Raw genomic sequence first — 21,816 nt, 5'->3', positions numbered from 1 at the left:
TCTGTTTTATATCTTAAAAGATACACTGATCAGGCATAGCAATATGACCATCTGCCTAATGCTCTGACCCAGTTGTCTAGCCATCACAATTTAGCCATTGTCAAAATCACTCAAATCCTTACACTTGCCCATTTTTTCTGCTTCCAACACATCAACTTTGGCAAAATGTTCGCTTCCTGCCTAATATACCCCACCTAATAACATGTGCCATGATGAAGAGATAATCCGTGTGATTCACTTCACCGGTCATAACGTTATGCCTGATAGGTGTAAATGCATTAACACTATAAAATGGCACATTTGTAGTTATGCAGTAACCTAGAAAAGTGTTAAATATTTATATTCTTTAAATAATTGTATATATAATGAATCATTTCACATTTGGCATCTCGTCTGCCAGTTTCATAATTTAGTTTTTCCAACATGTCAAGTTTCTAAATAGGCCTAGGCCCTCACTGCTTCTCCAAAGTCCTGAATAAAAAAAAGTATTAGTATTTTGCAAAAATAAGTACAAAGGTAAAACCTATTCCATTCCCAAAATTTTAAAGATACATTTTATATAACAGCCAACACACAGTCAGTTAAAATGAATGATGAATGCTATAATAAGATACTTTTATTTTTTTCTGCTTCACGTCAGCTTGAGGCACACATTTAAAATGAATAACTTTACACTCCTCCTGTTCTATCAGTGCAACAGACGCAACCACATTAGCATACAGCTGTAGTGAGTGCATGTAAGGGGTTTTGTCCTGACGACTGAACAGACCAGCTGCCGAGCCCTAATCCCCACCCCACAGGACCTGAAGGTCAAAGGGCATGAACAGCTTTCCCATGATAGTGGCATGCTCTGGAATGTATTTGGTGATGATTTGTTAACATAACAATAATAACAACAATAATAATAACAATAAAAAAACCAATTCTATTTAGAAACAATGACTTGAGCACAAACGGCCAAACAAAGGTGAGAAAAAAAAAACAAAAAAAAAAAACCAGACACATTACTCTTTAAATAGCTTTATTCATCTTAAAATAGTTCCCTTTGTTCTAATATGCATTTTTTGAAAGGACAGAACTTGGGGAAGCCAAAAACACATATACTAACATTGCCCAGAATTGAAAATACTGCAAAAAAAGGTAACAATGTGAGGAGCAAAGGATATCAATTATTTTATTGGGATGGTGTATAAAGTCTAACTGAACACGCTGTCTTATTGCTGTTGGTCTATTAGACAACAGATGATGACTTGGGTATGCATAATTTTACCTGAACTTGATAACTCGATTGTATTAGCTGAACTTCCTTTACATAAAAAACAATGAGCTGTTCAAAATTTGTAAGGTTCGTATAATTCGTTAGTTATGACGCATTTATCTGCTGACAAAATTGTTGACATTGAAACATTATTGTTCATTGAGCCTTGTATAAATAATAAAATCCAAAATCTGAAAAGCCAAAAAACATTAATTTTTTTCACCGATATTCAAGAGTTGCTATGAAAAAGGTTTAAAAGTCAAATGAATCCTCTGCTGCTTTGCTTCTCTCTGCTTAAGCTCACAGATTTGAGTGGCCAGTGCATCTTGAATAGTGTTGTGTTAAGTAATCTTTATTATACTGGCAGTATTAATAGGTTTTATTATATTTAGGAAGCTACGGCCCTTTTCTTTTTTTTTTTTTATTATTTAACAGGTCTGGTCTTGCTTCCATCAGTCCAGCTCTTACTAACAGTAAGAAATGAAGAACAGGAGGAAAAAGAAGGATGCCAGCTTTACAACTTAAACAAGAATAAGGTGCAATCAAACTTAGAGTGAGATGAGACCTGGTATCGTAGTAAGCCTTATTAAACAGGTGAAAAAGGTGTGTTTACTACTTGAATAGAATGAACACCTGCATCCAAACTGGCTCTTTGCAAATAAGATTGAACACCCCTGTTCTATAACTCATTTAAAAGGACAATATAGACAAAGAGAACAAGACTTTTCCCAGCTTGGCATCCTAATAGACACATAAATGAACACGTTACAAGGGTCATACATTATGAAAAGTATAACACAGTATGGGGCACACAGGTTCTCAGCTCTGATCCTGGAGTATTCCTTGTCCTCCACATTTTAGTGTTATCCCTGCTCTAACACGGTCACTTCAACTCAGAAAAGGCTGCTCAGAGGTCGAGGAGTTGAACCAGGTGTTTTGGAAGCAGGAAAACACAAAACTGGAAGTACTTAGGGATCAGGATCATGAAACTGTTATAAGAGAATAATCAATGGCTAAGTCATGTGCTGCCATTTTGATGTTATGTTATTCCAGTAAATTTTCGTTCTCTTATAACGCAACGATTTGCCAGCTATTAAAATATACATTTATTAAAGATCATACTTTTAAGTTGCAGTTAATATTGTAGAACTTCTGAAAGGTAGGTTAAATTCTTATCATCACTGACACTATAACAGCTTTAAATAGTCATTACCTCAACAGCATCTCTTTCCTCTGTGAGAAACAAACAAAGAATTGCAAACTCCTCTGTCCCAGAGACTCTGCCAAGGTGGAACAGTTACTGACCAATACAATGCACTGACACCTAAGACTCCTTCAATAAATGTTACATAGATGTTTTCCTTACAGAAAGCTTCAACATATCCATAATATATCTTGGTTAAATAACAAAATATTTGAGGCTTAAAATACATGATCATCCACCATACAAATCCTATTGAAGTAGCTGTCACTATAGACAGGATGAGTGCACTACTATAAACCGGTAAGATGAATTATTGCAGAGTTGTTAAAGAAAATGTATCATTTTTTTTTACACTTTCTCTTTAATCCGATATGTGAGATTCGCAAAATAAAAAAACTTCGTTCTAGTACATTAGCGTCCACCTCAGCCACATGGAGATATTTTTGTCTTTTCACTTCTCCATCACACCTAATTCTTGTGTAAGGTTCAGGTAATATTGGTTGAATGAGAAGTGTCTGAAACTAAATGAGAATAACAGATATATTTATTTGCATGCCACTGGGCGAAGCAAATTGCTGTATCAGCAACGGCATTTGTTTCTGTGGACAAATTCGTGTCACATTTGCAAGTGAGAGGAGAATTTTGCTCTGGTATAACAAATGATTTTAACAGGAAGCATGTCATCTTTCGCTAACGCCTACTACCCACATTCTCATACACAGTCTGAGGATCTTTCACTCTGAAGAGAAAGCTAAATGATGTGATTGTGCCAATAACACACACAAAAAAAAAATCAGTAGCCCAAAAAACATCCGCAAATAACCACAGCAAAAATGTATTCGACCTATTTAAGGAAATATGTATTTCCTTCCTAATAACTGTCATTCAAGCATGTCAGAAAAAAAACAACATATTTTAAATATTAATTGTAACATCTAATGCTGTATTAAGAGAAAGCATGATATAGCAAAACTAATATACAATTTTATAGATCAATGAGGATATTAAGCACAGTTTGAACTAGTCTCATATACTAATTTAAAAAATAGTTACTTAAAATTTCTAATTGTCACAAGCCGACACGTCTTTCCCGCTGGCATAAAGGCCATGTTCTCTGCTAAAATATATAAACACAAGTGTGCCTGAACAAATTCTCTAGTGCAGAGAAACTCTCTCTTTCACACACATACACACAGGACAGACACTCAGACAGCAGCATTGAACAGTTTGATAACACTTCTCTGTGTAGCCCCCCCTCTCTCTCCTACACCTACACCTACACCTACACACACACACACACCTACACACACACACACACACACACACACACACACACACACACACACACACACACACACACCTAATGGAGCCATTGCTATTCTCAGAGTAAACACTGCTATTTTTGCACTATAAAGGAGCTTTGCAGTAAGTCACCACAAAGAGTTGAAGACACCTGAGGATAACAGCAGGCATCCGATGTGTGTGTGTTTGCCAAACTATTGAAAACATTTGGGATTTAACCTGTTAATTTTGTTAGAAATCGGGAACAAGGCAAATTTCAGTGCACATGTGGTACAAATGAAATGTCATACAGTGTATGTCTAACAGTAGCTTTGACCATTTTGTTCAGCTGTGCATTAGGAGAAACTAAACTGAGCAAATCCGATTCTGCTCAATGTAGGGTTTTTTTTTTTTTTTTTTAAAGGCAGTAATCGCACCAGACTTTGAGTTGTTAAAAGAAAATGTCTAGCTTGTGTCTGAAGTAAGCTTTCATTCCATTACAGTACTGCAACTTGCCTGAAGTCATACACAGTTTAGATCCTCAGTGCATTTACACACATTAATCTTGATGTGGCCATACTAGGGTCTTCAAAGACTGATGTATGACAACAAAGAAAATCGTTCAAATTCAGTTCAGATTGTCACACCAAACCATTAAAAATCCCCCCCCCAACCGAAATGTCATCAAACCAATAAAGAGATAAACATTATAATGTTTAACGACACTCAAGCAACTGCTGTGTTTGAGTGCCTAGTGTGTGGGATCACAGCAAGTATCGGTGCCTGTCTTCATCCAGTGTCAGATCGACCACCTCAGGGGGCGGAGCCCAGTCAGCCTGGGCAGAGACCGCTGTCCATTGGGGTATGGCAGTTTGCTTCCATGCTGACAGAGACTGGATGACGCCACCTCTTGGAAATCTTGACACAGCACTGAAGGGAATATGATAGAGAACACAATTTTAAGTAATCAATGCACGCTTGATTAACCGAAACATATTTGCCATATATAAATATTTTTAAATAGTCATTAATTATAAGCTAGCCACTGGGAAGAGTAAGGCACTGATGTACTTTATGGCCACTAGTTTGTAGACACCTCAGCACCACAACCATACAGTGCACCTGGAAAGAATTCACAGCGCTTCACTTTTTCCACACTTTATGTTACAGCCTTATTCCAAAATTGATTCAATTAGTTATTTTTCTCGATACAATCCTGTCTCAGAGATCTACAGACAATTCCTTGGACTTCATGGCTTGGTTAGTGCTCTGACATGCACTGTTAACTGTGGGACCTTATATAGACAGGTGTGTGCCTTTCCAAATCATGTACAATTAACTGAATTTATCACAGGTGGACGCCAATCAAGTTGTAGAAACATCTCAAGGATGATCAGTAAAAACATGATTCACCTGAGCTTCAATTCACTTCCAATTCAATTCCAAAGGCTGTGGATACTTATGTACATGTGATTTTTAAGATTTTAAACAAACTTCTTTTGCATTGCTATTATGGGGTATTGCTTGTAGAATTTTCAGGTAAACAATACATTTAATCCATTTTGGAATAAGGCTGTAACAAAACAACATGCGGAAAAAGTGACGCTCTTTGAATACTTTCCGGAGGCACTGTATGTGCTTTCTGAACAATATTTTCCAGATTGAAACCCAATTTTGCTCTTATAATAACCTCCAATATTGGAAAGACTCCAAGTCTTTCCAATAGATCTTAGAGTGTTGCTGTGGTGATTTGTGCTCATTCAACCACAAGAAGGGCACTGAAGCCACATCAGGAGGCCTGAAATGTAATAGACAGACAAATTAATCTTTAAGGTGTTGAATGGTGTCAAAGTCAGAGCTCTGTGCAGGTCACTCGAATTCTTGCAAGTTTGGCGAATCATGTCTTCATGAATCTCGCTTTGTGCACAAGGACATTGTAGGGTTGGAACATGTTTGGGCCTCTTAGCTCAAGATAAATAAACGGTTCAACATGAAAAGATATTCAAGATTATTGTGTGCTTCCGACTTACAACAATTTGACCAAAAAAAGAAAATCATTTGTCTGTGTGATGGTAAGATGTCCATTAATGTTTTGGCTATAAAGTATATAAAAATAAGTTGTAGGTAACCTGTAGCCAATAGTTATATATAAATAAAAAAAGCAATCGAACAAAAATGATGATTTGAAATGTAAAAGTAGCTTAAGAGTTGATGAAAATAAGCAAAAATTAAGTTCAATTAAAATAAAACAAATTATAAAAAAAGAGACAATCATCAAAATTAAACAATAAAAGCATTAATGCTTAGGAGTGTTTCAAACCTGGTATTTTCCTGGACGCCGACAATCTCCACTTCGCTGTCAGACAACGGCAGACTCACCTGGCAAGATGCCACATCCACTGGTCCTACAGCAACACAACCAGGACAAACGTTCACAAACACTTATTACACTACACAGGCTTCAATAATATTTGGTGGACAAATAAAGAACATGACAAACTACAACAGAAAGTCACACTTCTAAAATAAGCTCATTGGCAGTTATCATTCTAGCTTAGTGTTAGTGTAATGCAATTCAAGTTTAATAACGAGTAGGACATAAAATTCCTTCAAACATAAAAGCTAAAAGTCATTTTTTTTATTCTAAAAGACAACTAAAAAAGCATTAAAACTATCTGATCAATGTCCAAATAGTTTGTTAAATAATATTAAAGCGTGCTGTGTTAGTATACCTCTCAAATATAAAGATGTTCCATAAGAGCCTGCTCATTCATGATCGTTTTATCAGACAATTGATTTTCTTCTTATACTGCAGCTGTTTCCTGACATCCTTACTAATATGGGCTTTAGAGAACAGTTACAGTATTGGTAAATGGCCAAAGTAGTGCAGCTTTGGCCATTTTCTTTCGATAGGTAAATCTAATAGTCACAGCTTAGTGGGTTTTTTTTTTTATGTTTGACAAATATGTGCTAGTCACTTCTGATAAAAGATGCATGTTCAAGCTTGGATGGGTAGGCAAAGTTGTGCATACAAGTACATAAAATCTAATATTAGAGTTAAGGGTCTAACATTTGTGCAAAATGCAGAAACCCAGAATAGCCTTGTATTGTATGTTTCATCCTTAGCTGCAATATGAATCACAAGATGATAACCTACAGGTCCCTTTTAAGTGAATCTTATTTCTTAAGAATTCTGTGGTCCACATACACGATAAACAAAGGTTTGTGGACACCTGATCATGAGGTTTGTATATACGTTTTGAACATCCCATTCCCCATTTGTTTTTATTAACCTCCAATCTACTTGGAAGAGGAGATAATTTAACTAGGTTTGTTTTGTATTCAGCTATAAGGGTGTTAGTAAAATCTGATGTAGGCTGAGGAAGCCTGGCATGCAGTCAGTGTTCCAATTTATCCCAAATGGTGTTAACGGGTTGAGAACAGCGCTCAATAACAGGTCATTTAAGATCTTCCACTCCAAATCATGCAAACCATATCTTCATAAAGCTTGTTTTGTGCACAGGTGCATAGTCATGCTTGAATAGGTTTGAGTCTCCTAGTTTAAATGAGGGCGAATTTAATGTTACTGCATCAAAAGACAACCTATACAATTGTGTGCATCGCTATAGTAACGGTTTAGGGAAAAAACACTGGAAAAATTAGGTGTCTCAGTAATTTGTCCTTATATTGCAGTTATAACTAAGTTGACTGTTTTGACTATATTTCACAATTCCAAAGTGAATATAAATAGGATCCCATTACTCAAAATAAGCGTTGGACATCAGCATATGACAAGATCCTTCTCTTTCCAAGCCATTTATACACCAAAACATTAACATCAAATTTCTTTTCACATTATAAGAATGACAATGCTAAGAACACTCAGAGGTCCTGATATTTGCAAGTATTATATTTTCACTTTTTAACTTTTTTGAGTGCTGTGGTAGAATTCATATATAGCATTGTTTCTCAATCCTGTCTCTGGGTGAGCACTGTGATCCCAACTCACTTGATTCAAGGCACCGGTTAATTAAAAAGCCTGAAGCCTAAAAAAGGAAAACACATTGGCAATAGTAGTCCAGTTACAGAATATCCTATAGATACAAGACTTGGACAAATGTCCAAGTTACTTGCAGTTTATTCCAAAAAGGTCCATGCCTGGTGCTGATCTTGAGCTGGAATTTGAGTGCGGCCTACACTTATCCAAAACAAGCAGAGGGTCTATTGGACCAATTAGCAAAAGCAGGTAAAAGAGGCGAGTACATCTTTGTTCTGTAATTTCAGTGTACCATACAGAGCTCATCTGTCTTTACAGTCACTCAAGGATGAATTTGAGTAAACAAACGCAATACAAGAAAAATTTACGTTTACAGGTATCTTCAATCTTAATCCAGGCCCAATGTGGCTGCACATTTACAGTAATAATGATGTGTGACTTGTTTGACTAGAATGAAAATCAGCAGCCAACAAGACTGGTGAACCCCCTAGTTGTACTCCTGCTCCTAAATTTCTATTCGATCAATCCTTCTATTGTTTCTCTTTTTTCTTTCTTTTTTTTTTTTTTTTTTAAGATACCTTTATTAAAAGGTAACCCTTCGTCATTCCTTCATCTTTTTCTGAGCATAGCAAGTGCATTAAAAGAAGATTTATCCACGTTCATTTATCTAGCCCTATTCACCGACCTGAGAGTGTGTGCAACTGCTGCTCCAGTTCAGAATGAGTGTCTGACACGTCATAGTGGCCGATGATCTCTGGCCCCACTGCACAACACACATGCACACAATTTTATTTTCACTAGCATAATTTTTTACTACAAAATAATGACTTTTCTTATTTTTAGGTATAAAAGAATATTTTTAAAATACATTTTGTGTTTTGGGATTTTAAAACAATTTCAATGCTACTGTAACTTCTTATTCAGTCAAACTTACCCTTCAGTCACATAGCATTATACTATATGGGCATTTTTCTTTTGTATTTTTGAGCAAGTGTATAATAACAGATTTGTATGACAAATACTACAATACAAATATATATATATATATAGTATTGTAGTATTTGTCATACAAATTATTTTTTAACACAAATATATATATATATCCTGGATAAATTAAAAAAATCTAATCAGCATTTATATTCAAAATCGGGAGCAAAATCAAGTGACATTTTCCCTAGTGCTAGATTGGTTTTCCTTTTCTGTTCTTATGTTCTTACATTTTAGACCCCAACAGAACAATTCAAATCCAGGAACTGACCCTATCTAGTAAACTGAAGTAGCAACTATGCAGTTTACCCATTATTGAACTAAATATGTGATCATTCTCCGCTCATCAAAATGTTCCTACCAGTGAAACAGCCATTCAGTATATGTTAAATGGCTTTAATGCAATACTGTATAAACTCTCAAAACTGTCAAAGGTGAAATTCCCAGCAGATGAGGAGCTTCTGAGATACTGATTTTTTCCCCCACATTCTGATATTTAAATCTTAACTGAAGCTCTTTAGCTGTAACTGCAACATTTAATTTTAATAATTAATAATGTGCTGGCCTTGCGTTTTTATAAAATACAGATCATAAATAATGGACAGGTATTATTGACAGCATTCTTTTTAATTTTGAACCAGGAACATTACCGACAGATTATTATACTAGGAAAATGACAATCCAAAAAAAAAAAGAAAAAATATGAAAAGAAAAAAGAAAAAAAAAAGAAATGGTTATTTATTTCCGTCATATCTCTTTTGCAGTTCACTAGCTCATTAACATTTCAACATTTTTATTGAAGAAGTGTGTCCTTATTTAGCACAAATGTATTATTTGTAAACCTTTAAGCCCTTCTGCAGTGTGGATGTTTGTAAAATAAACGTTTTCTCTTTAAGGCCCTTCTGTGGTTAAGATTTGTTTTTGGTGTGTAATTTAAAATAAAAAAAAGCTTCCAAAAAAAAAAAAAAAAAAAAACGATAAACACAGAAACTGATAGTGATATTGTATTAAATTACTAAACAGTTATAAATGTGTGTCTGTGTATGTATTATATAGTGTATCTGGCTGCAATATCTGCAAGCTTCAGTAGTGGCCACTGACAGAAAACATTTCAGCATGAAGTTAGCTAAAACTTAACAGTATTTGTGTATGGAGTAATTCTAGCTAAGTTATATTAGTAGTATAACATCACAGTGCAGCTGTTCATGCATTATTGCTCTGTACTATTTGCTTTGTCCACTACATGCATGTGACGTAATAAACAGAAATCAAAACACATCACAACTGAGGCAGTTCTTCGATTTCGTCTCCAAGTGACACAGTGACATAAAGCGAGTCCGTGCATTGTGTGTAGAGCTGTCATCCATCTGTTCTGGTATGGAATACCAACCACAGACGCTTCTCAAAACACACACATACTAAGGAAAGATTGTGTACAGGAACACACCTCAAAATGTTCCTCAACCATCTTTAAGACTTTTCTAAAAGACTCATTTCTCCTGAGTACATTTTGGATATTGAAGAAACAGCAGCTCCTCTTCGGTGCCGAGTCACACAAGGTGTCCAAGTCTGATTCTTTAACATTCAGTAGCTACAATGCTGCACTGAAAAAGCCAAGACTAATCTGATGTTGTAATCTGCCAACAGGCATATCAAAGTGCACATGCTAACTTGACTAAGATGGACTAAAACAATGAAGGGACAAAGAAAACTGAGGTTTCTATGGCCTCAATTTGTGGAAAAGATTGGGCATGCCAGTCTTACTTTGCTTGAAAGAAGATTTGCAAAGATTTGCTTTTCAAAACACCTAATTCAAAACTGTAGAATATAATTTCTGTAACAAAAAAAACAAAACAAAAATCAGTAGCCTAAATACAAAATAACCCAAAAAACAGATTTAGTTAAATTAGGCCAGGAAAAATTGGAGGTTGTTGGAGTGGTCTAACATTTATTCAGCTGCAATCATCTGGCACATGAGCATGACAAACTAAATTGGCCTAGAATAGAGTTCATTGGCATCAAAAAGGAAGATATGAAAATGTTATGCTCTAATTGTTTTACCTTGAGCATATCTTAAAAGCTGTATTTCAGAATTTAAGATACAGAATTTCTTTACCCTAAGATATGTAATAAAAGCCATTATTGTGAAGGGGGAACATAAATATTAATGCTAGCTTTGTCGTAAATGATGAATGTAGAGACTTAAAACCAAGTTTTGAAATTTTTTTCCCTGAAATATTACACAAAACATATAAAATAAAATATCTGCCAGAAAGATCAGTTATGACAAAAATGCCAGATTGAACATTAAGAAAAATTTTTTGAGTGTCTTGAGTTTTATACAGTTTGACCTCCACACATTCATCCAGGTGTGTTCTCTTTTGCCACGCAGTCACAGCTACCTTGGTAGTTAACCTGAGATCCGGTACAGTTTGAATATTACTAATGAATATTTTATTAATGGAGTTTGTTTATGAAAGTTGAATCAGCTCTATGACGATTGACTACCCGCATGTAGTTCTGACTGACTGGTAAACTAATGGAACCACTGCCAATTCCTACAACATCCATATGAATAAACTGCATTTTGACTCAATGTGGAATTGTTTGAAATAAACGTATTTGCTAAAAACATGAATGTAAAATTGAGAAAGGGGGAAACAAAAGGAGAAAGAAGATGGGAAAAAGAAGAGAAATTTAGTAATGGGGAAAATAAGAGTGCACAAAACGAAAAAAAAAAAAATTATAAAACAGAGAGAGAGAGAGAGAGAGAGAGAGAGAGAGAGAGATGGCCTTGTGTACTGTATCCAGCATCGTTGGCCAGAATGTTTATTTAGCACATTTTCTCAGTAGCTCAGCACATCGGCCCGTTACACATTTAGCAGATTCGGATCCAGGACACAGCTGTGAGCAGAGTTTAGCGTTGGGGGGGAGGCATCATTGTTCAGACGGATGATCCGATAGGCCGCTGATGTTCCTTCTGAGCTGATGTGACTACGCCCTTCTGGAGTCCCACCGTACGACTGATCATCGTCTTCACCAGAATGGAGACGGCTAATTCGCTCCATCCACGCACGGAACCTTTCCTCTGTACGCCTCTGGGCGGCAGCCACTCGTGTCAGCGCTTCCTCCAGGACTCCGCCCATGCTGTTTCCACGGCGGCCAGCTTAAAGACAGACAGCAAGCGCCGAGAACACACACATACACAAACGTCAGGCACACACTAGGGGAAAAAAAAAAGCTGGACTTCACGGCGGCCATGCTGACAAGCTTAATGGGAGTCATGCAGCTTTCACGGTGCATTCTGGGTAGTGCGTTATGTTGCATGAAAGTCTGACAATAAGAACAGTTCCGCATTCAGAAATATACCCACATAAGTAATGGATAAATAGAATTCCAAATACAACTCATTTTACTTAAATGGACAAAACATTCTTAATGTGTATATGTATGTATGTATGTATGTATGTATGTACACACATACACACAGCAGGAAACCATTTGCTACGGAGTAACATTTGTAACTATACTTCAACTGTACCACATGAGGGGTAAAAAGGTACAAAAAAGTACCAGCATATTGTGGAACTGACAATAAATTTGTATAATGCAGAGGAAAAAAAAAAAACAGTGCAACAAGATGCACTGATCAGTTGACAAGATGCACAGCGCCATCTATTGGCAGATGTCTGGACGTTCTGAGAATAAAAGGAAGAGAGACATGCCAGCTACTTGACATAAAAAAGATACATAAGATTTAAATATGTAGGCATGGGTTTTATATGTAGTCTGTAATTTCAGTGAGGGGAATAAAACGACCACCAATTGTGTTGGTGTAGCGGCATTGGACAGTCTGGAGTGTGCATTTTGTTAATATTGCTTAATTAACCGAGCTCGCTGTAAGCTGTAGCTCTAGCTCATAAGCAGCTATGTTTCAACAAAGAAACTCTTAACAGCTGAATGCCTTGAAACAGTGGATTCTCTGCACACTGGGATTTCTAAATCGTCTAACACAAATTAAAATGAAATTTAATTTCATCTTCTGCGAGAAAATAGACAGGCTAATAAAGAAAGTTTACACATTTCTTATATTCTGCAAAAACTTTACTAAGCCCAAGTTGCAGTGCATCAAGTAAATGCTACCTGGTTGAACAGAGAATAACAAGGAATTAAGTCAATATGCAAACACCACTTAACACATTGGATGGCAAAGAAAGGAGCCACCATCAAAACATAAAAAAAAGAAAGAAAACTAATTCTTGTGATAAATCTAAAACTGTGACAAATTCTTGAATGTATAACTAATATACTAGGCAAACTGCTTATATAAATAAATAGCCTGATTAGGCAAAAATACATTAAATTAAAAATGTATTCAAATACTACACATACAATCTGGCAAAAAATACTATAAAGACAGGTGGATAGATTAAAAATAAAGATATAAATAAAAAGAGAGACAGATAGAAAGAAAGAAAGAAAGAGGAACAGCTAGATATATAGATAGAGTAAATGTTAGAATTTGGTGCATGGCACAAAAAGTATTTAGTACAAACAGCTTTTAACTACAATAAAAAAAACAAAAAAACAAAAAGACATTATCTGATCAAAGCGTCAGGGCTTTACTAGGCAATTTTCCCAACTGTCTGACAAAGCAGGCTATATAATCAATATCTACATTTATCTATACATTTATAAATAAATATCCACATACACAGAAAAATATAGTGAGTTACGCAAAGTAATGCTTATTGTTTACAAGCGAGTTTCCCAGGCCTTTTATACTTGCTTTCACTTCCACCCTGACTGGTTTTAGTTTTGACATTTGCATTTACAGTGACCTCAAACAGAGACTGTGGAAAGTTTTGTTTACTTGGGTTTTAGGGATAAAGCTCTGGATGCAATCATTTACATTTACCAAGCATGAATGACAATGATTAGCAATGGAACACACCTGTCTGTGTGCGTTTTGAGAATTAAGTTGTTTGCATCGGTGTGCAAGAATGCAAAAGAAACCAAGCATCTGTGCTGGGTTTTTTTTTTTTTTATAATGCGTAGTTCTATGTGTAGGTGTATGTAACACTGATCATGTGTATTTAAGGCTTATTCACACTGAACCTGAACAGGATTTTTAGATGAACACATTCATGTTTATGAACAGCTACAGCAACTATTATTTCAGAACCCTTATTCTGTAATAAAATAATATTTTATTCATATTGCTGTATCTTGCCTAGAGCTTGAGAATACTTTTTTTGTTGTTTATTTGGCACTATAGTGACATTGCATTGCACTCAGTGTGAATATGCCTGTAAAGTGTCAAATGAAGCCAGCGTGGAGTTATTTAGTCAACATGCACCAAGAGACACTACATGTGGGTGTGTGGGCATGGTATCATCTTACTGAACACCAAATGTCACCACAAAGACAAGTATATCAGAGTTTTAACAATCCACAAAGAAACAACAACTTTCATTTAGAGCTAGGTTTAGATGTAGCAAAGCTTTAATTACTTAATAAATAGTCTATTCATATTATCGTCAGTAAAAGATCATCCATTAGATTCAAATGCAAGTCAGGCAATTGCGATTTGATGCATCTGCATGTACAAAGCATGTGTGTGTGAGGCATTTACAGTTTAAAAACGTCTCTTCCTCCCTCACACTTTAAATGTAAACATGAGTTTTTGGAAGCTCATTCACTATATGGACAACAATTGGTGGACACCTGACAATAAGATTCACATCTGCTACTTCACCACTTTTGGATGGATGTTCCACTATATATTAGAGTGTGGTTGTTGAAATTTGTGCTCATTCAACCAATTAGGGTCAGAACTCTATACCAGACCACTCAAGATCCAGCACGCCAAACATATAAACCATATCTTCGTGAAACTTGTGGGTCTCTTAGTTCAAGTGAAGGGAAAACTCTAACATGTTCCTACAACAACACTTTTGTCAATAAAGTGCAGTTTTTTGTCATCATTGTTGAAAATGGGGTTGTTTCAAGAAAGCATCGCAGTGTAGCAGCGTATACTAACTCTTATGTACCTTACCCCTAATAACATTGCCAGAATAAATAACAACAATACTACTGTACATTAATATTAAAATCAGTTATTCTTTTGTATATTAAAGACTACATTCAAATGTGGTCTTAATATAATAGTGAGCTTATATTTTTATTATTAATAAAGTGGTCTTTTAGTAAAACCACAGGGAAATCACATTTCAGTCAGATGGAGAAAATCCATTGTAAAAGTGGTGGAGGCAACCAAAGTAGATGCAATTACTGGCAATAATATGATTAGCTGAATGGGACTGGAATAATGTAATTTATTTTTTATTTTATTTTTTTTTTAAAGGAAAACATGAAACTGGTCCAACATCTTCAGCAAACTGACTCACCAAACACAAGTATTTCTATTTTAACTGTAGTACCACCACTCCACTTCACTAAAAACAGTCAAAAACAATTGCAGCCTAACAAAAATGGATGTGTATTTATTTCCTGTAGAATCAGCGGTCAAACTGAAATTCTGTAGCCTACAGATCAACTTAGGATAAAATAAATAAATGGCTCTTTCTAAACTTGAACCTGCTCAGCTTCTGTAGTTCTGTATATCCTCTGCTGTGGCCAATCGCACACATTCATGTGGATAATTACTTTTCTGTGCTACAGCAACATTAGCATTTTAACAATTGGAACAGTTCAGGTCCATTATGCAACAGTAGCATTGTTTGCAACACATCCTCAAAAGGAGAAACTAGGGAACGCAGGATACTAAAATGTATTTCATTTACACTACAACTTTTTGTTTTCGCTCTCGAATGATTTTTCTACAGCTAAAAACAAAAAAAGTCATGTTGAATTTCTACATTCTATACATCTATGCTTTTTAAACTTTTTGACATGTGCAAGGTTTGTGTACAAGAATTATGTCTGTGACCTGTATTTTTATGAATTACGATTACCAATTACGCTTTCTGAAAACTAAGTGCTAAAATTCCCCAATTCATCTCGCCGTGTCTGTGTGTGTTCCCACAATACCTGGAGGATGCAAACCGATTGTCCTGCCCTCGTTGTCAGACGATGCTGTTGATGATGACGACGAAGAATGTGCAGTGGCATCGCTGTCGCTTGTACTGCTGTCCTCCAGTGGGCGAGACTTACGCTTGGCAACCGCTTCCCGTTTTTGCCTTAGCAGACGCATTCGCTCTTTGTGTCTCTGGCTGCGCTTGCCCCGCTCTCGGATCCTTCCACCGTTCGCCTGCCTCTCCTGACAGCGGTTCTTCTTGGCAGCCATGGCAACGCCAGCAGATGCATCGCTCTCGGACCGTGAGCGGCGAGAAGACTTCCTAGGGGCGGATTCAGAATGAGAGGAAGGGTGAGGCTTAGCATGTGCCGATTGCACATCCTCTTCTTCAGCTGAGGAAAGTGTGTCTGAATCGCCGAGGTGACCAGAAGATGAAGGCGATCGCAGGTTGGCAGAGGAGTCACTGTCTTCTTGTGGGCACATCTGAATGACAGATGCGGCAAGGCCTTTGTCTGCTGGCAGGGCCTCAGGGGAGGAATCTCGGCGAAGCTCCTTTAGCAAGCAGGGCATGGACAGTAAGCCAGGGGGCAATGGCCTTGAGGGGCTCTGCATGCTGACTGACTCCTCACATGTCGGAGAACTGGAGGACAGAGCTTCAGGTTTCAGGGACAAATCCTGATTATCCATTGTAGCCCCAGAATCTGTGGGGCATTCTGAGAGTTCAACGGCCTTTTGGCCTTCAGCCATCTTTAGAGGACAGGCCAGATGGGTGGGGTCTCCAAATTAGCGGCTGCTCTGTGTTGTGCGTGTTAGAGACCTAGAAATAAATATATTACCACAGATTAGAAATGGGAAGTTGACAATATATGAGAATTGGACAACTGTTGGCCAAAATACATGACTGGCAAATTTCACTACATGGCATGAAAGTCAAATGGAAAATAAATTGAGACATCTGGCAATTTATCAAAGTCTACTTCATGCAAAGTAGAAGTAAAGAACAAAGCTAGATGAATTGGTGGAGACTGAAAACCCAACCACGAAGGTGAACCACTATACTTCACGGTCTTAGCCCAAAAACTAAAGGAATTAAGACATGTGTTTTTTGACATTTGTAATAATTTACCAACCATTCTTGCCTACTGAGGATGTGAGATCATGTCTCTTCTCTCAACCCGCACAACGCACTTTTCCAGTCAGAAATACATTTAAGCACACAGTTTACTATACAGACCACCAGTTAAAAACATTACCCTTACTGAGCTTTACAGATGATAAATGGAATCCTGACACGAGTCCAACATCCATGTTGAGCTTAACAACTCACTAGGCTCATCTGCTTACCAATATATCCTAAACCACTAGTTTTAAATGCAGGACTACCAAACCACACTCGTATGACTACATTATACCAACATTGGATCACTCGTGTAAGTTGCTTGTTATATGGTTTGAAATCTGTGTACAATATGTAAAATATAAAAGAATGACGTACACAGAAATATGTTCAGAAACTTCAACTGTAACGGAAAACAAAATCTAAAGACATAGAAAGTTTCCTATCAGACACCAGAACAGGAGAGAATGACTAGAGGTTTACACAGTGATTCAGTCTTCCATAAATTGAGCCAAAAGGGCAAATAAATGGTGTCCCTTTACAATAACATGTTAGCTACTGTTTCTCAGAACTCTGCCAAGTCAGGTTACATTACTGACAGACAGGCTTTTTGTCCTGCTTCTAAACCGTTTTTACATTTGCTTGAATTTCTTTGGGATGCATGGTGGTTTACTAGGTATGCAGCACTACTGCCTCAAAGCTCCAGTTTAGTATATTCTCTCAGTGTCCATGTAAATTCTCTCAGATTTCACCAGTTCCCACCTTATGTTATGCATCTTAATGTTATGGAAAAACATTAAAGAACTTAAAACAAGCATTATTTACGTGCTGTATGCACGTTATTCCAGCAGAATTTACAATCAGAACAGTTAATTTTCCAATCTTAAATTGGTTCAATGTTCAGTATGAGGACCTTCATCAAAATTATAATGAAGTTTCTCAAAAAAGCCACAGGGAAGATCTTGCTGGATACACAGTAGAGTGCAAAATTTTCCATCTCCAATAGAATAGTACCAAAAGAATCAAACAGACAGAATTAAACTTTTTGCCTTGACTATCTTGGTGTGCATATAAAGAAGCCAGTGCATTACAGACTATGCAAAAAATGAGAAACAAAGAGAAGTACACATCGCAACTGACAGGATGCAAAGCCAAAGACAGAACAGACAAAAACTGAAGTACCAAAATGCCACCTAAATTCTAATTCGATTAAAGTACCACCAACTTAACTCATGCAGGATTGGTTTCTGGTGTCCAACAGTGTTATACAGCCGTCCTCCGTTTATCACAGTAGTTATGTGCCAAAACAGATTGCGAAGAAGATTTTCCCAAAAAACTTTTTTTTTTTTGCCATAAATCCTCCCACACTCTTTAAACACACACCGAAACCATTTCCAAGAATATAGCGAGATGAATTGTGTGTAAATTTGGAGAATTCACATTATAGTTAGTACTGTAGTACAGTGCTGTAGCGTAGCCTATGCACTGTTTCTCTGCTCGCTTATTGGTTGAAGTGTCCTATGACATCAAAAAAAGGTTCTGAGTTAAAAGATACACATTACTGCAATCTTTATTGGCTAAACCTGGTATGTCCAACATTTTTGCCATCAGAGGATACTACAACCAACCAATAAATGGAAACCTTCGATTTCTTGTAATGCCAATTTCTTAAGATTTTCAGCATCTGCGCACCGTGTAAACTTGTATCGCCGTAAACAAAACGACGTGCTCTTTGTCTCCGGGAAAATATATGAGACATTGTACAGTATTTTAGGTAGACCTTTACTTCATTTAATAATTAATAATAAGAAGAATTAATTAATATTTGTATTTATAAATGACCTTACTTCAACATAAAACTCTACAAAAACAATTAAAGTGTAGATTTTTCACGATGAATCAGGACAATTCCTGAAACAAAATAGTTATAAATAGCGATAAAGCGAGACCGAGAGATTTGAACCGTGGTAAATCGAGGGACGAACTGCACACCAGCACTGGCTGATCACCCTTGGAGTTCACCGAATCCAAAACTTAATCAAACGCTAACCAAATTGCAAAGACTTGATTGTGAAGATCTGTGGGACCTGAAAACACCTAGATCTTGTATAAACTGTTTATATCACACATTCGATTTGCTGTGATGCTCTTGCATCGACTTGCATAGATATAAAAGCTTCATTGAAAAAAATTAATTAAATAAAAACAAAAAAAAATTATTGTGATGTTCTCCAATGCAAATTATTTTTCCCCCAATGCAAACTTTTGCACTCTGCCATGTAAGACATTCAAATGATTTCCTACCCTATGTAGCGAAATTCTCCACACTCTTAGAAACAGCAATCACTGCCTGATATAAATAAAAAGCACAACATGTAACTGTGGAACTGTTACTTCATACCACTTACATTGATGGTGCAAATGGAATAAATGACATTGTATATCCTTATACGCGTTATAAAGGAGAGAACCATTAGTTAGCACCCTGTCCATCAGTGCGCTAAGCAGGATGTAGGGGACCGTGTCTCTTTCCTTTGTAATTCCAAACCCGGCGACTTGCCCACGCGTATCTATGCATCATGTATGAACAAACACGCGGGCCAGCGGGCCAGCGGGCGAGCGGGCGGGCGGGCGGGCAAGCTGCGCATGCGCACCACACACTGACCGAATTATTACGCTGTTTCTTAACCCACTAACCGTCTAACAGTTTTTTTTTCCCCGAATGCATTAATTACACAGGTATTGGTGTACAATAAATCTACAGAAAAACCCAAGTAAAAAATCTATTGCTAATTTAGACCAGCCATTATTTGCATCCACTGAGTGTAACTAGTGTTTTTTAAACCATATTAATTAATTACAAACAAACAAGATGCTGAAGTAACAGGTAGTCGAAAAGACTTGCTGGTTTTAAACCGCATGGTTTTTCAGGAGAATGAAAAACGGAACACACATTTATGGACACACTCACGCGGATATATAAAACTGTAGCAGTGCTAGTGAGGCAGCGATTCTGCGGCTGCTAGTTCGTCTTGCTAGCTGCTCAGATTAAATGTCGCGCACCTGTATTCAGACTTCACCTCTGATGGATATTCTTCTCAACATCGTATTGTCCTTTTCCCCCAAACAGAACTTGCGTTAAAACTTCGGCGTACATACGCGTTATAAAAAATACCCAAAGTTCAAACTACGTGTTTGCGGCCCCAGCTAGTCCGCGTCCCAGCCCCTTTAGCACAGTTGGCTACTTCACAAAAGGCTGAATCCAAACTGACTTCATTCTTCCTACATAAATGCACTACATAGGGGATGAAATAACGGCCTTCTGCGCGCTGTGTAATGCACTATTTGTCCACTAAGAAGCCGTTTGGAACTCGGCCAACGCCTGTGTTACTCGTTTAATGAATGAAGAAGACTCTTCCGGCTGCTCCGTAGAGCTTATACAGCGCACAGCGCCGCTCTGCGGTATGGAGCAAAATTTTGTGTTTTATTTGCGAAATTGGACATTTTACATTATTTTATTTTTTTTTTTACTTTTTGATCAACTACATTTTGTGAAATCAATCGTTCCTTTTTATTTATGAGTGGATAAAAACTGAACTGGTCTTTGACTTTTACTGGAGTAACATAGCTCTTCTTTAACTCAAGAACATGGTTTGTCCACCACTGGTCAAGTCAAGTCAAGTCAAGAAGCTTTTATTGTCATTTCAACCATATATAGCTGATGCAGTACACAGTGAAATGAAACAACGTTCCTCCTGAACCCAGGTGCTACATAAAACAACATAAAACAAACAGTACAGAACAGAAAAACACAGGGCCGAGAACTAAGATCCTTGCCACATAAAGTGCATGTGTGCAGCTGGTGCAAACAGTGCAAAAGACAACACAAGACAGTGCAGACAACACAGGACAGTGCAGGACAATACACAATACACAAAATATAAAAATAAAAATGGAAATAGCTCCGCCAGTAAAACCTGTCGTAACAGAATAAGGTGCAGTGTAAACAGAAAAATGTAAACAGAATTTGTGCAATTCAGCAGTAGCAGCAATCAAAAATAAAGTGAACAGTGACCAAAGGATTTGGACAGAATATTGTGCAAAATAACAAGTCCCGGAATCAGCAACAGACGGCATGTAAACATTTTGCGATAGTGAAAAGTGTGATTGGTATTGAAACCTGGGTGAGCGAAGTGTATGATGGGTGTTGAGTCCGGTTTGTGCAGATCAGTCACACAGTTGTGTGTAAGTGTGTGTGTGAGTTCAGTTCAGTTCTTTGTTGAGGAGCCTGATGGCTTGCGGGAAAAAACTGTTGCACAGTCTGGATGTGGCGGCCCGAATGCTTCGGAACCGTTTCCCTGATGGTAGGAGGGTGAAAAGTGTGTGTGACGGGTGTGGTCATCCACAATGCTGTGTGCTTTGCGGATGCAGCGTGTGGTGTAAATGTCCATGATAGAGGGGAAAGAGATTCCGATGATCTTCTCAGCTGTCCTCACTAACCTCTGTAGGGTCTTGCGATCCGAGACGGTGCAGTTCCCAAAGTTCCCAAACCAGGCAGTGATGCAGCTGCTCAAGATGCTCTCGATGGTCCCTCTGTAGAACATGGTCAGGATGGGGGGAGGGAGATGAGCTTTCCTCAGCCTTCTCAGGAAGTAGAGACGCTGCTGGGCTTTCTTGGTAATGGAGCTGGTGTTAAGTGACCAGGTAAGCTTGTCTGCCAGATGAACACCAAGGAATTTGGTGCTCTTGACGATCTCCACTGAGGATCCAACGATGATCAGTGGAGAATGGTCACTCTGTGTTCTCCTGAAGTCAACAACCATCTCTTTAGTTTTGTCGACGTTTAGAGACAGGTTGGTCAGAGATCACAAACCACATCTGTACACGCTTTAATGTATTCATGTGGACTTAATAGCTGGTTTTTTATTTATTT

General features: G+C 37.3%; 1 protein-coding gene across 15 annotated transcripts; it reads right to left on the bottom strand.

Annotated features, from left to right (window-relative positions):
* Positions 1-1,004: 1,004 nt before the first annotated feature.
* On the bottom strand, positions 1,005-20,324 carry ark2n (arkadia (rnf111) N-terminal like PKA signaling regulator 2n). 15 transcript variants are annotated; one of them, XM_083563910.1, is made up of 6 exons: positions 19,292-20,269; positions 15,781-16,583; positions 8,426-8,503; positions 6,064-6,148; positions 3,755-4,673; positions 1,005-3,717 (listed from the first exon to the last, which is right to left on the bottom strand). In XM_083563910.1, exons 2-5 carry the CDS (start codon positions 16,511-16,513, stop codon positions 4,508-4,510), a joined length of 1,062 nt encoding a protein of 353 aa, XP_083420036.1. In that variant the 5' UTR covers positions 16,514-16,583; positions 19,292-20,269; the 3' UTR covers positions 1,005-3,717; positions 3,755-4,507. The 15 variants fall into 15 exon arrangements, with proteins under 15 accessions (XP_083420036.1, XP_083420037.1, XP_083420035.1 ...); XM_083563911.1 differs by having other exon boundaries at positions 1,005-3,726; positions 3,767-4,673; XM_083563909.1 differs by having other exon boundaries at positions 19,855-20,269.
* Between the last annotated feature and the right edge of the window lie 1,492 nt (positions 20,325-21,816).

The sequence above is a fragment of the Silurus aristotelis genome (genome assembly GCF_946808225.1).
Source record: "Silurus aristotelis genome assembly, chromosome: 16".
NCBI classification, from domain to species: Eukaryota; Metazoa; Chordata; class Actinopteri; order Siluriformes; family Siluridae; genus Silurus; species Silurus aristotelis.
Note: the sequence above shows the minus strand (reverse complement) of the source record. Positions and strands in the feature narration are given on the sequence as shown.

What these genes read in the sequence shown, in the direction of transcription:
- ark2n (XM_083563910.1), bottom strand. Translation starts at nt 16,513, where the DNA reads ATGGCTGAAGGCCAAAAGGCCGTTGAACTCTCAGAATGCCCCACAGAT. An exon ending in AATCGGTTTGCATCCTCCAG is followed by an intron (nt 8,504 to 15,780) that starts GTATTGTGGGAA and finishes TGTGTTGTGCAG; the next exon opens with TGGGGCCAGAGATCATCGGC. An exon ending in GCAGTTGCACACACTCTCAG is followed by an intron (nt 6,149 to 8,425) that starts GTCGGTGAATAG and finishes GTGTTGCTGTAG; the next exon opens with GACCAGTGGATGTGGCATCT.